The sequence below is a fragment of the Oryx dammah genome, unplaced genomic scaffold (genome assembly GCF_014754425.2).
Source record: "Oryx dammah isolate SB20612 unplaced genomic scaffold, SCBI_Odam_1.1 HiC_scaffold_17, whole genome shotgun sequence".
Taxonomy (NCBI): Eukaryota; Metazoa; Chordata; class Mammalia; order Artiodactyla; family Bovidae; genus Oryx; species Oryx dammah.
In genome coordinates this window covers 58452494-58472801 of record NW_024070201.1, presented here as the reverse complement: position 1 = coordinate 58472801, position 20308 = coordinate 58452494, and the positions used below count along the sequence as shown (strand labels likewise).

The window sequence follows — 20308 nt, the reverse complement described above, 5'->3', positions numbered from 1 at the left end:
CAGATTCTGCATCTTTCTAACCTAAATATTTCTGCAGCATATTCCTCAACCATAATGAACTTTTACATTCTAGTTTAGTCTCCTTTTTAAATTTTTTCTTCTGAGTGACTTTGAACAATTAAAACACTAAGCAATCAAGATATTATTTTTCAGAGTGGTCCTTACATTTTGGCAATTTTAAAATCTTTACTGGAATGCTCTGCCTCTCAGAAATTACTCTCTTGGTGCTTTTAACTAACACAGAAGAATATGCATGTGTGAGTCTATTCTAAGATGAAAGCAGTGGTTTGATATTGTCCTAAAAATAACTTTAATTTGGATCTAGTCAATTTTATCACATCCTTATTCAAATGATCTGTCTTGAAGTATGGAAGATTTAGTGTACCTAGTAAAACATCTGGAAAAATTCTGTAATGTCTTAAGGAAAGCTGCTGTTGTTTAGAAAGCTGCATAAAAAAATTCCCATCTGCAAATGGTTATTTATTACTTAGTTAGTTATTTTTAGATTTTTTTTTTGGGGGGGGATGTATTGCTCAAAGTAGCCTCTGGGTGCATTCGCAGAGTTTAGTAATTAGCTTTCCCACTATAGCTTACACACGACATAGAAGACAACATAGACACAGGACACATTCACATACATCAGCATGCATTCACACGCAGATGAATAAACAGGTAAGTGAGGATGTCTTTCAATCAGTTTGTCAGCCAAAAATACGATTATTTAATAACCCCTTAAAAGTCAAGATTCTTAAGTACTTGACAGTTATCAAGGAGCTATTTCTTTGTTCAGGGATTGTGGTTTGTTTCTGGGCCATGCCTATGTGTCTATATGCTTTCCAGGAGGCTGCAAAATGTCTACATTCTTAAAATGAAATCATTATCTCTGAAGTACAGAAAAAACTGAGCATACAACAAAATTTCAGTGTAATGCTGTCTACTACAGAGCTGCAACTCCATTGTAAAAGAGTTTACATAATCCCTAACCTGGAAAGTATAAGCATTTAAAATATGCTAGATACGAGGCCAAGAAGATCCTCTGTAAGTAAGAGTAGCAAAGGTTTCCCAAGATCTTAAAACAACCTGGCTTGTATTGGCCCCTGTTCAGAAGATCTCGTTCCAGGCACAGACTCAGATGACTGAACTTCCCTTTGGAACGTTGGTGATTTGACCTGTTAAGCCAGTAATTTGTGACTTGAATGGCTTGGTTAAAAAGTTGAGCTCAATCAATCAGATTTCTTCTTTTAGAAATTTTAAAGCGTGTGAAGGACCTTTAAATTGAAAGACTGTATAATGATGGACTAAGTGGCCATGTGGGACCACATGCATGGAGATATTATGGAAAAGCAGACTCATTACCGAGAATCTCTATCTATCTCTCTGTATTTGTGACCCCATGTACTATAGCCTGCCAGGTTCCTTTGTTCATGGAATTCTCTAGGCAAGAATACTGGAGTAGGTAGCCATTGCCTTCTCCTGGGGATCTTCCTGACGCAGGGGTTAAACCTGGGTCTGCTGCATTTCAGGCAGATTCCTTATCATCTGAGACACCAGGGAAGCCTATAGGGTTCACCCAAAGTTCATTTCTCCTGGGAAATCTGTATGCAGGTCAAGAAGCAACACTTAGAACTAGACAAGGAACAACAGACTTGTTCCAAATCGGGAAAGGAATACGTCAAGGCTGTATATTGTCACCCTGCTTATTTAACTTCTATGCAGAGTACATCATGAGAAATGTTGGACTGGATGAAACACAAGCTGGAATCAAAATTGCCGGGAAAAATATCAATAATCTCAGATATGCAGATGACACCACACCTATGGCAGAAAGCAAAGAAGAACTAAAGAGCCTCTTGATGAAAGTGAAAGAGGAGAGTGAAAAAGTTGGCTTAAAGCTCAACATTCAGAAAACTAAGATCATGGCATCTGGTTCTATCATTTCATGGCAAATAGATGGGGAAACAGTGGAAACAGTGAGAGAATTTATTTTGGGGGGCTCCAAAACCACTGCAGATGGTGACTTCAGCCATGAAATTAAAGGATACTTACTCCTTGGAAGAAAGTTATGACCAACCTAGACAGCATATTTAAAAAGCAGAGACATTACTTTGCCGACTAAGGTCCATCTAGTCAAGGCTATGGTTTTTCCAGCAGTCATGTATAGATGTGAGAGTTGGACCATAAAGAAAGCTGAGTGCCAAAGAATTGATGGTTTTGAAGTGTGGTGTTGGAGAAGACTCTTGAGAGTCCCTTGGACTGTAAGGAGATCCAACCAGTCCATCCTAAAAGAGATCGGTCCTGAATATTCATTGGAAGAACTAATGCTGAAGCTGAAACTCCAATACTTTGGCCATCTGATGCGAAAAACTGAGTCGTTGGAAAAGACCCTGATGCTGGGAAAGATTCAAGGTGAGAGGAGAAGGGGATGACAGAGGATGAGATGGTTGGATGGCATCACCAATTTAATGGACATGAGTTTGAGTAGGCTCCAGGAGTTGATCATGGACAGGGAGGCCTGGTGTACTGCAGTCCATGGGGTTGCAAAGAGTTGGACACGACTGAGCGACTAAACTCAACTCAAAAAATTCATTTGGGTTTTTGGTAAAATGTTACAGAAAAATATGATATCTTACCAAAATGTGGACTCCCCTTGTGACTCAGCTGGTAAAGAATCTGCCTGCAATGCAGGAGACCTGGGTTCAGTCTCTGGGTTGGGAAGATCCCCTGGAGAAGGGAAAGGCTACCCACTTCAGTATTCTGGCCTGGAGAATTTCATGGACTGTATAGTCCATGTAGTCTCAAAGAGTTGGACATGACTGAGCGACTTTCACTTCACTTCACTACAGAAAAATGTGAACAAACTTTTAGGTTGTCTCAATATATACCTCTTTTTTTCTTAAATCTTAGTTCTTCAGCTCTTTTGTGAACTCCTATAAGATCTGACAGTATCTTTACTGTAAACTGATATGAGCTAGTTTGACCTTCTTTCTTCTATTCCTTTCTATGAAAAGAATCATTAATAAAAAAGAAGCTGTAACAGAGACAGCACATCCTTTTAGAAACTAGGTAGCACCAGATCAGGGATATAAATCTGGAAACTAATTTACAAATAGGAACACCTGGGGAGAGCAATCATTGCTTCTTTCATAAATGTGAGTGGGTTTTCTGATGTAGAACTATGAACTTTCCTTTCCACCTAGGACTACCTCTCTAACCCCCTAGAAAAGCCCCTTTCCCTCCTTTCTCAGGTACTTAGAAGAGTGATTAAGCCTGAAATTGGGGGCTGAGGAAGGAAGGTGGGAAATGCATTTCCACAGTCCCCACTTAGAGTGATCAGGTGGTGGTAGTAGAATTAATTCATATTAGGACTCGTGTGCATTTAGATGCTGTCTGTTCACTAGACTCCTTTTGGGAAAGTCTTTGCTTTCTAGCTATCCTTGTCTGACATTTTCAATTCTTGGACCACATCTCATACCTTTGCTAACAGTTTTTCTCTTCTCTGCCCTAAATCTTCACATGGCAAGCTTCACAAGAAAGCTTGCCATGTAGGCCTCAAGTGTCACTTTCTCAGAAGGCTTTCTACAGTTATTCAACTGAAGTTTAAACTCTTTTTCCTGACACTCTATTACTTTATAATATTTTCCTCATAACAATTATTGTTGTCTGAAATAACTTTGTTTTATTTTAATTTTTAATTTTTTTTTTAAGCAGGGACTTTATCATTACTGCTTCATGCTTAGATGAATGCCAGAGACAAGAGAAATGCTCCATAAAATTTTGTTGACTTCATAAACAGTTGAAGTGCTTCCTGTGGCTCAGATGGTAAAGAATCCACTTGCAATGTAGGAACCCAGGTTTGATCCCTGGGTCAGGAAGGTCCCCAGGAAAGAGGAATGGCAACACACTCCAATATTCTTGCCTGGAGAATCCCATGAACAGAGGAGCCTGGTGGGCTACAGTCCATGGGTTCGCAAAGAGTTGGACATGACTGAGCGACTGAAACTTTCACAATGAACAGCTAATAATGTTAACAATATTCAGAATATTCAAGCTAATGTCATCTATAGTCATTTTACAAGAAAAACTGTCCCAAATTACAAATTGGTTTAGAGTGAGTTTTAGGTCATGAAGATTTGATAACATTTTACTACCATTTTAACAATTTGCAAGTTGATTACAAATCTTTCCATTCCTTGAAAGAGAACCTGTAATGACCATTTCTTACCCAATACATGCTGAATGTCAGGTACCAGTTTCCAATACCATAGTGAAGTCTGCTAGTAAAGACAAGTTTTGATGATGTCTTTATCCGTTCAGGCTGCCATGGAAAAATACCATAGATGGAGTGGCTTAAACAATATGAGTTTATTTTCTTAAGTCTGGGTGCTGGAAAGTCTAAGATCAAGGTACTGGTAAGGTTGGTTTCATTCTGAGGCCTCTTCGCTGAGCTTTTAGGCAGCCACGGTCTTTCTAAGAGAGAGAAGGTGGGGGTAGATTGAGAGAGATTAATTTCTCTCTGGTGTCTCTTTTTTACAAGAGCATCAATCCCTTCATAAGGGCCCCAGCCTTATGACCTCACCTAACTTTAATTACCTCCCCAAAGCCTCATTTCCAAACACCATCACACTGGAGTTTTGGGATTCAATGTAAGAATTTGGAGGGTGGGAGGTGCACAAAAATTCAGTCCAAAACAGATGATTGATACTTTAAAATAACAATGTCTCCTATTTATATTGTACTTCTATGGTTGTAGAATAGTTTTCCTACATTTTCTTATATGATTCCACTCTCAGGTTCTTATAAATTGGGACTGATGGTACAGTTTGTTTTTTTTTATAGATAAGGAAGCTAAGGTTCGCAAAGGTTAAGTAGCTTGTTGGAGGTTTTGCACCCAAGAGGCTACAGAGAGACAGTCCTATAACCTCAGCATCGGACCTCTGCTCCAGCCCTGAAAACAATCCAAGAGTAATTGCTTTAGTCTAATGTTTATTTCTTTCCCCTGAAGGCTGTTGTAAATCATTAGAATTTCACTGTAATTTCCTTTCAAGTTCAAATCTACATATGAATCCAGAAAAGGACTCTTTTTGAAAAACCATCTAAAGAAGACTGTCAGTTTTTGCACTCTCCTGTGACCTTTGGGGCTGTCAGCCTATGTTCTCTGTGTCTATTCAGAATAAAAGCTGATTTGTTGAGTTTGACTGAGATATAAATCAGAGGGACTTCTAGTGTATATAAAACCTAATGACTGATGTGCTGTTCTCAGCAACCATGATGAGAAACCATAAGTTAACAACCTATGACACTCATATTCTCAGCATTGTTTATTTGTGGTTTTGGTTCTAAAATACAGTTGATCCTTAAACAACATGGATTTGAATTGTGCAGATCCACTTACATAGAATTTTTTTCAGATACACTGTAGTTGGTTGATTAAATCCACGAACAGCCATGAACTGCACGAACATCCATGAACTGCAGAAAGGGAGAAATTATACTCAGATTTTTGACTGCTCAGAGGGTTGGTGCCCCTTACCCCGACAGTATATCAGTTGACTAACCCCCAGAACTGTGTTTCTATTTCCAACCAGGAGTGAAGAAAGTGAGCAATGAGCAGAAATAATTTGGAGTAGATTTCTTAACTGATGTGTACCTACTAGAAATTTCTTCTACATCCTTCATACAACATTGGCCCTTCTTTTGGAAAGCATATGCTGAACAAAGTCTTTGTAGTACTTATCCAAATCAGAAGCAATGTTTGTCTGATGAAGGAGAGGTAATCACAGTTGTGACATTTACTGGAAGCCTGGAGAAGGTGAATAAATGTTCTTATGCTGTAGAGAAAAGGCCTGTTTTAAACCTTGGTGATGTCTGTTCTAGGGGGCGAGAGGTATTGATCACAATCAAAATGGAGGAGATGGGAAAGGAGCCAACTAATAAAAGACTGGAATCCAGCCTGTTCTGTAGTCACTGACCATATTTAATGGGACCTTCAGAGAGTCTGGAACACATTCTTGGCAGGAAGTATACCATGACCTTTTATTTTTATAAAAAGGCCCACCTTTAGTTATATGGGCAAAGCTCCTTGACACAAATTTTTAGGAGTTAATATGGAAGGCACAGTGGTGATAATGTCTGTACAAACTAAAAACACTTTTATACCTAAACTGTCTTCCCTTCACCTCTGTCCCGAGTTTGCTCCTGATTGATGGGAGCCAGTGTTGGTGAATTTTGTCTGTACTAAGGTAGATACTTCTTGTAAGCGAGTTCCCATGCTGCTACTGCTGCTGCTGCTAAGTAGCATCAGTCGTGTCCGACTCTGTGTGACCCCATAGACAGCAGCCCACCAGGCTCCTCTGTCCCTGGGATTCTCCAGGCAAGAACACTGGAGTGGGTTGCCATTTCCTTCTCCAATGCATGAAAGTGAAAAGTGAAAGTGAAGTCGCTCAGTCATGTCTGACTCTTAGGACCCCATGGACTGCAGCCTACCGGGCTCCTCCATCCATGGGATTCTCCAGGCAAGAGTACTGGAGTGGGGTGCCATTGCCTTCTCCAGTGAGTCCCCATAACTACCCTATTTTCTAAACTACATATAAGGGAAGCATAATGAAGAGCTAAAAGGATGAATTTGCTTCACTTTGTTAGAGTGTACAGTTGGTCCTCAGTACCCACCAGTTCTGCATCCGTGCAGCCCACCAAACCAATCTGCTGATGGAAGGCCAGCAGGAATGGAGGGCTGATGGTACTATGCCATTTTATTTTAAGGGCTTTGAGTATCTATGGGTTTTGGTATCCACAGGGGATCTTAGATCAGAGGAATGACTGGATCAGGGTGGATCTCAACTGCAGTGTCTCCCCATATTGGTATATTATTGTTAAAGGTGAAGTACATCACAAATTCTTAGTTACTTCAGTTAAAGAAGGGCATTTTTGATTGATTTACATTCAGAAATCTAAGTCTGAGATGCTTGAAGTTTCTGCCAACTCAATTTCTCTCACTTGGCTTCTCAGATGCATTCATAGATGGAAGAAAAAGATGCTACTGTAGCCAGGAAGCCTGGAAATGTCTGTGACACAGTTTATTTAGTGGATTCTGCAGCTGCTAATCTGGGTTTGCCCAGGGGAGTGTGTCATCCATGTGAACCACATCTGCCCTGTGTGTAAAGGTGGAAAAAGGGTTGAGAATTCATCTGTGCAGTGTTTTATCATAGATCCTGGTTCAAACTCTTGAATAGAGAGGCATATCTAAGTGCACACTCAGTACTTCCTTTTGCCATTCCAATTGGATCCTCTGCCTATCTTTGCTTATTTTCACATTCATTCTGTTTTTTTTTTTTTTTTTAATTATTTATTTGGCTGTGTCGGGTCTCAGCTGTGGCATGCAGGGTCTTTCATTTTTGTGTGCAGCCTTAATTGCTCCAAGGCCCGTGGGTTGTTAGTTTCCTCACCAGGGATTGAACCCATGTTGCCTGCATTGGAAGACAGATACTCTTTTTCTTTTTAAATTATTTTTAATTGAGGGATAATTGCTTTACAATATTGTGTTGCTTTCTACTATACATCAGCGTGAATCAGCTGTAGGTATACATATGTCCCCTCCTTCCTGAACCTCCCTCCCACTTCTCACCCCCTTTCACCACTCTAGGTTGTTACAGAGCCCCAGTTTGAGTTCCCTGAGTCATATAGCAAATTCCCATTGCTTATCTATTTTACATATGGTAATCTATATACTTTCTCCATTTGTCCCACCCTCTTTGTCCTCCTTCCTCCTCTGTCTATGTCCACAAGTCTGTTTTCTAGTCTGCGTCTCCATTGCCGCCCTGCAAATAGGTTAGTCAGTACCATCTTTGTAGATTCCATATATATGCATTAATATATGATATTTGTTTTTCTCTTTCTGACTTACTTCGCTCTGTATAATAGGCTCCAGTTTCATCCATCTCATTAGCATTGACTCAAATGTGTTCATTTTTATGACTGAGTAATATTCCATTATATTTATGTACCACAACTTCTTTATCTGTTCATCTGTCAAAGGACATCTAGGTTGCTTCCGTCTTGGCTATTGTAATCAGTGCTGCAGTGAATATTGGGGTACATGTGTCTTTTTCAATTTTGGTTTCCTCAGGGTATATGTCTATTAGTGGGAATGCTGGGTCATATGGTTACGGTTTTTGAAGGAATCTCCATACTAGGAAGATGGATTCTTAACCCCTGGACCAAAAAGGAAGTCCCCTTACACTTATTCTTGCCATTCTTATCCCATAAGCCTTTGTCCCGTGGCTCCTTTCGCCTTGAGGACCTTTCTAACCTCAATTAGTGCTGCTTCTCTCTGCTCCTTGTGTGACTTCTATCAGACCCTGACCACATGGGTCTATGGATGCGTCTCTCACCCTTTAGACCACAGGTGTCCACCCAGGGCGGAGAGCAGGCATCTGCTTGCTCTATCTGACACTGAGCTGTGCTCAGAGTCAGGAAGTGAGTAGTTAGTCTTTCTCTTCAGGACGGATGTTTCCTCACTTTAATGAGAAGTGGTTATGCTGTTCTGAGGTCTTGAGACCTGACCAGTAGTGGTATGCCTGCAATGGAATGGAAGGTGGTGTGATGAAAAGTCATTGAAACATCCATCTACAAGGGAAACCTGGCTGAATGACTCCCCTTTCATTAGGAATTATGGGCTGCTCAGAACATCCGCATCCATACATTAGGGAAGCATGGAACCAAGTCAATCCCCAGAATTCTTTCCCCGTCACATCCCTTCAGAACTTTAAAAAGGCTGATAGCTGCGAGGCTGGGGTAAGCAGGTAAAAAAGCAATCTTCTTTGGGTTTTCTCCCAACACATTCACTGAGCTTTCTTGGCAAATGAAAGCCTCTTCCATTATTCATTCATTTCAGTACATTCTTATCGAGTGCCTACTCTGAGTCAGGTATTGCACTGGTTGCTTGGGATACAGTGCCTGTATTCAGGGAGGTGTTGTGGGCTTCTTGGGGAGAGAGAGGAGGAGTGAACAGAACACTGCAATTCCCTGGAGACCATGGTCTCCAAAGAGAACAAAAGCTTTTATAATGGACGTAGTTTGTATCACACGGAGCCTCCTGTCTGCTTTGTACAAAGGAAGATCTGCTGCCCTTTGCCCTTTTTTTATATAAGCATAGGCTTCATAGTGTGGTCTGGAATATCTGTATTACCACTGAGAGAATTCAAAGCCAGGGAGAAATTATTTGTGGTAATAGGTATATTTGGATGTGTTTGAAGAATTTTGACTAGCTGATGACTAAAAAAGGCAAGAAAATAATTTTCTCCTCTCCAAAGAAAATACAGTTTTGAAACTGAGACCAGGTCAATTTTTGTTGGTCACGGCAAAGAATCTTTCTGCTACTATTTATCTGTGGGAGTTTCTAGGAATCTTTAAGAGAATTTCAGGAAGACAAATGGAATGTTTCTTGTTTTCTTTATAAAGAAATTCTTTTAAAGTTCAAGGAGGGGTGTGTGTGTGTGTGTGTGTGTGTGTGTGTGTGTGTGTGTGTGTGTGGGAATGGGTGGGATGCCTGGGTAAGGAGAATGCTCTTCTCAATTGGGCCCCAACTACCTCTTAGGTTCCAGTTACTCCATCCACCTCAGTGCCACGTGCCCATGTATTCTGTCTGGCAAACACTCCAATTCTCACCATTCTTCAGACACATTTCCCCTTTCTTGTCAATCCTTGCTTGCTGCCCCCAAATTATATACTACTCCACTGGGGTTTCCCTGGTGGCTCAGATGGTAAAGAATCTGCTTGCAATTCAGGAGACCGGGGTTCTATCCCTGGGTTGGGAAGATTCTCTGGAGAAGGAAATGGCAACCACTCTAGTAAGTATTCTTGCCTGAAGAATTCCTTGGACAGAGGAGCCTGACAGCCTCTAGTCTACTGAGTTGCAAAGAGTCGGACACGACTGAGCAACTAACACACACACACACACACACACACACACACAACATTTGCTGCATCTCAGGAACACCATTCTCATATTCCATGGACAGAGGAGCCTGGTGGTCGGAGTCCATGGGGCTGTAAAAAGTTGGACAGGACTAAGCAACTATTGGGCATTTTAAACTTTAAAATTCTCTGGGCAGTGATAGGAACCAACAGTAAATGGCATGTGGAAGCATGATACATAAGTTTTAATATGATCCAATTAAAATCTCCAAGCTTCAGTATACATGTTCTCTTTTGTGTATTGTTCAACCTCAGTTTTCATCTCCCTGAAAATACAGCTGCTTTTTTTGATCTCAAGATCCTATGCTCTCAACCCTGCCTTTACCATCCCAAGAAATATCCTTTTGATGAGATGATAAACTTAATCATCTGCTTTTGGCACAGTGACTACCCCACATTGTGGAGTAGAGAGGGGATCTGGGACTGGCACCCTGGTTGGTTTTGAGCTTTTGGAGGAATCCACCTTCCCTACTTTCTGAAATGGATGATAGTGGGGCATGAATGGAGACAGAGCCTCTCTACTGGGGGAGGAAGCACCATTCTCTCAATTCTTCCACCTGCGGTTGAGGCCAGAGGATCATGGTACATTTGTTCACAACATAAGTTCTAACTTTTGTCACTACCTGGAAGAAGTTAGGAAAATCAGACCTCCTATCAGTTAAATTAATTTTTTTTCCTTTTCACCGAATACAATGTGAATTTTTTTTAGTTATTTAAAAAGATCCAAAAAATTAAACAGCAACGAAATGCAGTCCTGATAGTGTCCTTCGCCAAGCCAGCAGCGGTTAGTGAGTGAGCAGAGGGCATATCTATAATTCAGCTCGGGAATATTTCTCTTAATAATTAATAGAGTGCCACAAAAGGAGGAGGCCCAATTGGGCCCTCGAACAAAGCTGCCAGCTGAAGACGACAGTGGTCGCCTCGGAGCCAACTGACCCGCCCAAGGTCGGATTGGCTCCAGCAATCCGGGCGCGCGCCACCACTGCCAGCTTGGCCACAGGGGGAGCCGGGAGAGGTGCCCGGAGCCCCGCCGCCACTGAGCGCGCGCGCGTGTATCTGTGTGTAAACTCCCACTTCCCACCGCTAATCTTTCTTTTGGCATATTTATGAGAATTGCGTGTTAACATCCACGTCCAGGGGGCACTTCACAAGGCAGCCACCAAATAAGCAATCGAGTCCATCGGGGGTGAGGAGCCTCTGCGGGCGCACTCGCCCGTCCACGAGGTGTCGGGGTACGTGGGGGGAGTGCTTTTTTGTTGTTCAATGGAAGTGGGTGGCATTGGAGATCCGACCACTAGGACAGAGATCTCCCGGGAGCCAAACCTCTCGCCAACGTGTTTCTTTTTGCAACAACAGGTTCCCCGAGGGCTGCCCCCGCCGCCGGGAAGGACTGGCAACCTGTTCGTAGACCTTTGACTCTCCTAACTCGGACCTCAGCCTCCCTTTCGTAGCCCTTAGCCTGGGCCCGATTCTAATTTCAGCAATCCTTCCCTTCTCCGAGTCCAACACCTGTGTAAAGTCGGTCTCCTCCGCGCCGGAGACTTCCGACCCCAGAGCTGAGGCCAACAAACTCTCCACAAGGAGGCGGAGACCGAGGGTTCTGGGCGCGCTTGCGGGCTCAGGGCTGGCGGCCTCGCCAGGGATGCCCCCGGAGTTCCCAACCCCACAAACTCGTTATGATGCCGGGGGGGCGGGCTGTGTGTGTGCAGCGGGGTGGGGTGGTGGGTGGGGCGCCGGGGGAGATGCAGAGAAAACGCGTCAGGAAGAGAAGACACCTAGAAACACCTTGCGGTCGAGCCTGGACCTGCCGTCGAAGTCACCTCTTCCAGCCTCTCCTGACGTTTCTGCCCTGCCGTCGGGACCCCATTTCAGCTTCCAAGGGGACACCTCTCCCTCTGCGATTAGCTCTTCGCCCCTGGGGGCCCCCATCTGGGGACCCTGGAACGCTGCCCAGTGGCTCCCGGGAGCTTCGGCGACTGGGGGCCGGGCCGGGGGGCGGGCAGCCGCCGCGTCGTGACTGCGCCCGCCCCGCCGCGCCTGGAGGCGCCCCCGGCGACCGCGGTGAACGCCCCACCCTCGGACGGCCCTGGCCCCGCCCCCGGCCGGCGCGCGCTCCCGGCCAGGGGAGGCGTGTGCTGCTTCTGCAGCCAGCGAGAGAGCGAGAGGGATGGATATTGGAGGAGGAATTCGGGCTTAACAAGTGATCGCTGCTGTCTAGGATATATATTTTTTTTTCTGGGGAACCTTGACTTCTTTTCCCTGTCGAGCCCTTCTGTGCTGAACTCCAGAGGAAGCAGGAGTCTTGGGGTCTTCCCTGGGGCAACCCTGATCCTCACCCCCCGGCTCCAGCAGCTAGGACTCTGTGCCCTCACCCCCCGCCACCCCCCGCCCCCGACCAGGCAGTAGAACTTGTTCCGTGGATATTTGGGAGCTCCCACCTGCCACACCGGAGCGATTCCTTCCACCCCCAAGATCCTTCTTCCCCTCCTCCAGCTGTTGCAGCTTGAGGGTGAAAAAAAGCAAACCGGGGATTTTCTTTATTTTTATTTTGCACCCCGCCTGGGAATGGTAAGTATGACACCTCTCTTACCTTTCCTCTCCTTTCCTCTTTGGCTATTAAGAAACAGTGGGACATTTGAGGGATAAATAATATCGAGAATGTGACAGAAGGGCATGAATGGAAGACGGTTAAAAATAAAACAGGAGGTGGGAGAAGGGAGGTGCAGATGCTGCGCCGCGCTCCGGGGGGCCAACAGTTGTTATTTTCCCAACCCCGGGGATGGGGTGCGTGCGCCCTGGTTAATGAGCCGGAGCGGGAACCTAGGTCTGGAGGCGAGGGCGCGATTAAAGATGTCGTTTCCCAACGAGGTGGGGTTTAGATTTAGCATCGTTTTGTCTCATCTCAGACTCACCGGTTCTATTTCTTTGAGAACAGCTGGTGAAGGGGTTTGAATTGTTGCTTCTCCCAACATTTGGGGTTGAGTGCATTTTCTGAGCATTTGAGCAATACATAGAGACTATATAAATGGCGTGCGTTGAAGTGTGTATTTCTCACGGTATTGACCCTTGGAATTCTCTCAATCTTTTTCTCCTTTTCTCTCTCTGATAAGGTTCAGGTACCACCCTACAGTTGCAGGAATTAGCACTGAGTGAGGAAAACAGCCTTGTTGTTGGGGGTGGGGTGGGAGGAGGAGGGGCGCGATGCTTGACTCTTGTTTGGGGGTGCAGGAATTGGGGAATAGCTAGTCAGCAAAATTCTATTAGTTCGCGGTGTTAAAAAGGAAAGGATATTCCCCTGCAAGGTCTCTTCATAAAGTCTCCTGAGAGTCAGCTTCAATAGATTCTCCTAACATGAATACCTTGAGTGGAGAAGGAAGAGAGATTTTAAACTAGTCTGATTTGCGGGTTGGAAGGATTTTTTCCTCTTTTTTCTTTTTCTTTCTTTTTTCTCCCCACTCTCTCCCTTTTTATAGACTCTTCCTCCTCTTCTTCTAAGATGAGAATAGTGAGGTAACTGGTAACAAATTAGAAGGACAATAATTTGCTCTATGTACAGTGGAGGAGGGAGTTAAGTAAACAAAAAATTAACAAACCCAAGTAAAGAAGTAAGTAAATAAGAAACTATTTGGTGTAAAGAGGGCAAGTCTAGCTCTCCTACAGAGTTGATTGTGAATTAGAAGACCCTCTAACTCATGACCTTCCGGGAGTCAGTTCCTTTGGCGGAAGAGGGGGTGTGCGTAGTATAAGAATTCACAGGCACTTTGGTTACACTGGGGCTGTATTTAACTAGTGTATTATAACTGCTTTGACCGGGTTGGGGAAGAAACTGAGGGAACTCTCAGGCTGTTTGGCTTGTGGAAGTCTTTAAAGGATGTTGGCCTGACCCTCCACAGAGAAGATAGATATTTGGAGACCTTGTGAGAGTGAACATTTCAGAGTAGAAAATGATCTTGGGAGTCAGGCAAAGGAGGATACCAAACCAGAAAGCTTCAGAGGTGTATTTTCTGGGTTCTGTGTCCCAGTCAATCTCACTTCTTGTCCTGGGAGAATGTGATTGATCTGGAAGGGATGTGTGATCTGAAAGACTTTTGTTTGCTACTTCCCCAACTGTCACTTGATAAAACCTGGGTGTGTTTAGTCTTCTAGGCTGACAGGATTCAGCAGCAGGTGGTCAAGAGGTGGGTCCTGTTAATGGCTCCAGGAAGCCATTTCTGTTATGCTCCCCAAGAGCTTCCGGTAACTGAGGTTGGTAGCTGCCCTGAATCCTGGCTGTTGTTATCCTCCCCAATTCTCTGGGTCACTCTACATTCTTGGAAGTCTTGTTGGACCCAAGGAAGGGAAGATGCAAGAGGAGACAGGAGAAGCGAGATCAAGACAGGGACATTTACAGGTTCTGGCAGAGGAGATGAGTTAGTTGGACCTACAGAGAACAAACTAAGGAATAATGAAGGTCAGGAATACCAGGTGAGAGGGAGAACAGAAGAGGGCTGCAGGGAAGATGTGATCAGGAAGTGGCAGATTGGAAATAAAGGGAAGGAGGGAGGGAGGGAAAAGAGGGGGATTTGGGCCATAGAAATTATGGTTACATTATAGGGAAGAAAGTATCATAGGCTGAAAACAAAGTGCATACAAACTGGGATTTGAAACATAAGGAGACAGTCCTTGAGCAAAGTGTAGGAGGAAGCATCAAGGTGAACATGGGGGAACTGCAAGGAGAGTAGATGATTATTAGAGAAGTGGAAACTGGGATTAGCTCCTAGGCTGTGGGTGGTAGGGAGTGTTCTGGAGTCTGGGGAACAGAAAAACAACAACAGGGACATGCTTCAGGGAGTTAGGGAATGCCAACTTAATACAGACCACTCGCGAGCCTCAAAATGTCCTGGATGACTTCATGTTCTGTCCTTCCCCTGCTTTGACAGTGGTATAAGGATATATGCATTTGGGGGTGGGGAGATTGACCATAAAAGTATTATTATGTTATTAATAACTGGAAACCTTTATTGATATTCCTCATGTACAAGGTACTGTGGTGTTCTGTCAACATCAATTATCTCATTTAGTCCTTGCACAAGTGGTATGGGAGAGGTTGTATTATTATCTGCACTTTGTAGATGAGGTGACTGATGCTTGTTTGAGTGGTGGAACCTTGATTAAAGAAAACTGGTTTTTCCAACTCCTTTAATTCTGAATCAAGTCAGAGGGGTGGAAGGCCACTGAATTCAGAAATACTTGATGAGTGGGAATTTGAAAAAAATGCCTTGAGATCAAAGAATGATGGAAGCAGCTGTAAAGTGACAACATTGTTATTGTGGAATGAAGAGGGTGACAGTGAGAATTAAGACCTAGCATGAGTGAAAAGGTGGACTGAAAGAAGAACCATATAGGTCGAGAGTGGAGAGAGGAAAAATAATTAAATTACGATGAAAGTAGACAGTGCTGAAATGATAGCCAAAGAAAAAAGGATAGAAGGATATTTAGTGAGAAGGAGATTTAACAACCTGCCCCATTACTACTCCTTGGAAATTTATAGTCGCTTTGGTGCTTTATATAATGGCTTGCTTGCTTGAGGAGAAGAGAAAGAAGTGTATGTAAAATAAATACTCAGTTTGCTCTTTATTATTTGATTCTTTTTATTTTTTCTCCCATGCTTGTTTCCCTTCCTTTTTCCAGGTGAAGTGGCTTCTTCTGCATGATTTTAGCTGAAGGATGCTCTGCATTTCCTTGATTTCTATGGAGACCTCAGAGCTGGGCTTGCCCCCCACTGACACCTCATCTTGCATCTACTCTACCTCCCAAGGTCTTTGCCTCTACACTAGCTCAACATTGCCCCTAGGTCCAGGAAGCCTGTGATGAACTTAAGGGGAGAGCCGGGAGAATCATCCTGCTAGGCTTTGAGTGGCAATGCCTGGACATACTTCAAATCACATGTTAACATGGGTCAGGCTGTCACTAGAAGGCAAGTGCTAAGACTTAAAGGCTTATTTGCATTTTATTTAAATTTCATGGACTGAGCTTTGGACAATTTCCATGGCAGAAAAAATATATTCCATTCTCTAGGTACAGCTGCCAGTGGTCGGCTACTTGGTGTCATTGAAACTTTCAGCATCAAGACCAATGACATCCTGGTTGTAGTTCCAGATTTGAACATCCACCCCCCAAACAGGTGTTTGGGAAACCCTGACATTTTCTGACTTTTAATTGAAAGTGCCAGGCCATCTCTCCAGAGAAGCCACGCTCTGGAGAGCAACGTTGAATCCCTGAGAAGAGAGAGCATGGGGCGTGCTGATTTAAAAACAGAAAATGCAAAGTTGGACTGAAAATATCCTTCGTCTTCCAAGCAATCTGCTTAAGGGTTCCAAACTTACCTTAATTTGGTGAGAAAAGAATCTGCCCTATTTTTCTTTCTTCTTCTCCAACTGGAACCAGCCATTTCCCCAAACCGCCACCATGGAGGTTGCAATGGTGAGTGCGGAGAGCTCAGGGTGCAACAGTCACATGCCTTATGGTTACGCGGCTCAGGCCCGGGCGCGGGAGCGCGAGAGGCTGGCTCACTCCAGGGCGGCTGCGGCTGCCGCGGTGGCCGCGGCCACAGCTGCGGTGGAAGGTGGCGGGGGCTCTGGAGGGGGCGCCCACCACCACCACCCATCGCGCGGGGCCTGCACCTCCCACGACCCCCAGAGCGGCCGGGGAAGTCGGAGGAGGAGGCGACAGCGCCCGGAGAAGAAGAAAGTCCACCATCGGCAGGGCGGCTTCCCTCACTGCTCCGACCTGATGCCCAGTGGCTCGGAGGAGAAGATCCTGCGGGATCTGAGTGAGGAGGACGAAGAGGAGGACGACGAGGAGGACGAGGAAGAGGAGGGAAGGTTTTATTACAGCGAGGAAGACCACGGCGAGGAGTGTTCCTACACCGACCTGCTGGCACAGGACGATGGAGGCGGCGGCGGCGGCGGCGGCGGCGGCTACAGCTCCGTCCGCTACAGCGACTGCTGTGAACGCGTGGTGATCAACGTCTCGGGTCTGCGCTTCGAGACCCAGATGAAAACCCTGGCCCAGTTTCCCGAGACTTTGCTGGGGGACCCTGAGAAGAGGACTCAGTATTTCGACCCTCTGCGCAACGAGTATTTTTTCGACAGGAACAGGCCTAGCTTTGATGCCATCTTATATTATTACCAGTCAGGGGGCCGCCTGAAGAGGCCAGTCAATGTCCCCTTTGATATCTTCACCGAGGAGGTGAAGTTCTACCAGTTGGGGGAGGAGGCACTGCTCAAGTTTCGGGAGGATGAGGGCTTTGTGAGAGAGGAGGAGGACAGGGCCTTGCCGGAGAACGAATTTAAGAAGCAGATCTGGCTGCTCTTTGAGTATCCGGAGAGCTCCAGTCCAGCCAGGGGCATAGCCATTGTCTCCGTGCTGGTCATCCTCATCTCCATCGTCATCTTCTGCCTGGAAACCTTGCCGGAGTTTCGGGACGACAGGGATCTCATCATGGCCCTGAGCACAGGCGGGCACGGTGGGTTGTTGAACGACACGTCGGCTCCGCACCCGGAGAACTCGGGGCACACGATCTTCAACGACCCCTTCTTCATCGTGGAGACAGTGTGCATTGTGTGGTTTTCTTTCGAGTTTGTGGTTCGCTGCTTTGCTTGCCCCAGCCAAGCCCTCTTCTTCAAAAACATCATGAACGTCATTGACATCGTCTCCATTTTGCCTTACTTCATCACGCTGGGCACGGATCTGGCCCAGCAGCAGGGGGGTGGCAACGGGCAGCAGCAGCAGGCCATGTCCTTTGCCATCCTCAGGATCATCCGTCTGGTCCGAGTATTCCGGATCTTCAAGCTCTCCAGACACTCCAAAGGCCTGCAGATCCTGGGCCACACGCTCCGAGCCAGCATGCGCGAGCTTGGCCTCCTTATCTTCTTCCTCTTCATCGGGGTCATTCTCTTCTCCAGCGCTGTGTATTTCGCGGAGGCAGATGAGCCGACCACCCACTTCCAAAGCATCCCTGATGCCTTTTGGTGGGCCGTGGTGACCATGACAACCGTGGGCTACGGGGACATGAAGCCCATCACGGTGGGGGGCAAGATCGTAGGGTCTCTGTGTGCCATTGCAGGTGTCTTAACCATAGCTCTGCCCGTGCCGGTGATTGTCTCTAACTTTAACTATTTCTACCACAGAGAGACTGAAAATGAGGAGCAGACACAGCTTACACAGAATGCAGTCAGTTGCCCATACCTCCCTTCTAATTTGCTGAAGAAATTTCGGAGCTCTACTTCTTCTTCCCTGGGGGACAAGTCAGAGTATCTAGAGATGGAAGAAGGAGTTAAGGAATCTCTCTGTGCAAAGGAGAAGTGTCAGGGAAAGGGGGATGACAGTGAGACAGATAAAAACAACTGTTCTAATGCGAAGGCTGTGGAGACCGACGTGTGAATCTCACTCTCCACCTGACGCTGCCCGCTCCCCCAATCCAAGCATCTCCAAATATATTTATGCATAGAGAGTGCAGTTATGAAAATGATATATGCAAATGAATCCAATGCATACAGTAGTACACCATTTAATGGTTATACATGGCATAATTGTTACTAAACTTGTATTACATATCAAATAAATGATACATCTTGGAGACGAGGGAGGCTTAAGTAGGAGCAAATCTATCTTTATATATTTTTATTAGAATGCAAGAATTTTGCACATTAACTGGAAGAGATGTTAAAAGTAAAGACAGTTCCCTGGAGAGAATGTGTGATGTGTGTGTGTGTGTGTGTGTGTGTGCTGTGTGCGCGCATATGTGTGTATGTACAAGTAAATTGTCAACGTTGTTAGTAATCGTGCAGTGATGGGAAAAGTTGGCATTTTGAAGTATTTACTATGTAAGAACTAATGAATTTGAGCAGTTGTTTATTCAGTGCTTTAATAGCATTTCATGTCTTTGGATTCCGTAGCTGTTGTTTTTTAAAAATTGTAAGAAATACTATGTAGAAAAAAGAAAGTGAATTATTTAATAGAATGTAGGTCACAATTTTATCTTGGATTTAATTAAAGTTTATTTTTAACTGGAAATTAACTTTTAAAAAGGCTGCAGGGGCCTTTAGAAATTGATTATATTTTATTATTAATTTTGGGAAGATGTGACATCAAATGCCTAACAATAATGGAAGAAATGAAATCAGAGAAACTGTAACAAATTTTGTTCACAGATAACAGGACTGGAATTTTCTTTACTTTTATTTTTTCCTTTGCACTACTTTATATGCTGGAGATTGAGAGAGACTTCATACTGTGAATGTTTACAAATGTAACAGTTCAATGACAATCATTGGAAGAATGATTTCTTAGTCTTATTTTATTGTTCTCTTATTTTTTGTGTGTAAGACAAATGGCCACACAGATAGCAGCACATGATTCCCTTCTTTTTTAAAATCTCAATAATTGATCTGCAAAGGGACTATGAAGTCAAATTTAGCAAATGAATCTTTTGAAATTGGTCTGTTAACAATGATGCTTCTGAAACCATATTATTTTATATATTCTTCTGCCTTTAAAGCCAGAATAATTTAACCAAAGTTAATGCATGCACTGAAAGAATTCTTGAAGAAATAAGATGCCCAGCAGCTACAGTGATTATGGCTTAAGAGCTTTCTATTAAATGTGCAACATAAATGCTAGATTTACTAAGTTTATTTATTTGTGCAGCGACTTAAGGGCAGAATGTGGGGATTCACCTCAGAATTCAGCATTCTATTTGCTCATATTGATAGAACTGGTGTCAAAACATTGGGTTTCCACATCACCATCATTATCATTTTTATGAAAGGAATTTATGACACTTATAACTGAATTTAACCCACAGCAAGGTGTTCTAGAATGTGAGGTAACAGCTAGTGATTTGACTTACATTGTTAAGTCATCAAGAGATGTAGGTTAGCAAACTCAGAATGCATAAGAGGCCTTATTCTCCAATATTTTAACTTATGTTCTTTATAAAATGGTTGTTCTGAGGTCTGGGGAAAAAATGCTATGGAAGGTATCTCAGCACGTAATAAACTCTGACAACTGTGAACTTAAAAAAAAAAAAAAAAAAAAGAGCTATAGTAGCTTTTCTCAAGACATAACCCCAGGCCATCATTTGATAATAACATAAATCTATCTCTCCTTTAATGATACTTAAAATTCAAAGTAAATTCAACTTTGAATTTAAAACCCAAGTTTTATCCTGTTTTCTTCACCCTTTCTCCACCACTATAGAGGTACACCTCTCAAGAACACCTTTTGGAAAATGAAAAACAGTGGCGGTGGGGGAGTATGGGGGTCAATTGAGTGTGCAGACCAAAAATCTCTA

At 44.1% G+C, this 20308-nt stretch overlaps 1 protein-coding gene across 1 annotated transcript; it reads left to right on the top strand.

The window, feature by feature from the left end:
- Nucleotides 1-15647: 15647 nt before the first annotated feature.
- Nucleotides 15648-20074, top strand: KCNA4 (potassium voltage-gated channel subfamily A member 4). Its single transcript, XM_040257760.1, has one exon. The coding sequence runs from the start codon at nucleotides 16420-16422 to the stop codon at nucleotides 18394-18396; it is 1977 nt and encodes a 658-aa protein (XP_040113694.1). The 5' UTR covers nucleotides 15648-16419; the 3' UTR covers nucleotides 18397-20074.
- The last annotated feature ends 234 nt before the right edge of the window (nucleotides 20075-20308 follow it).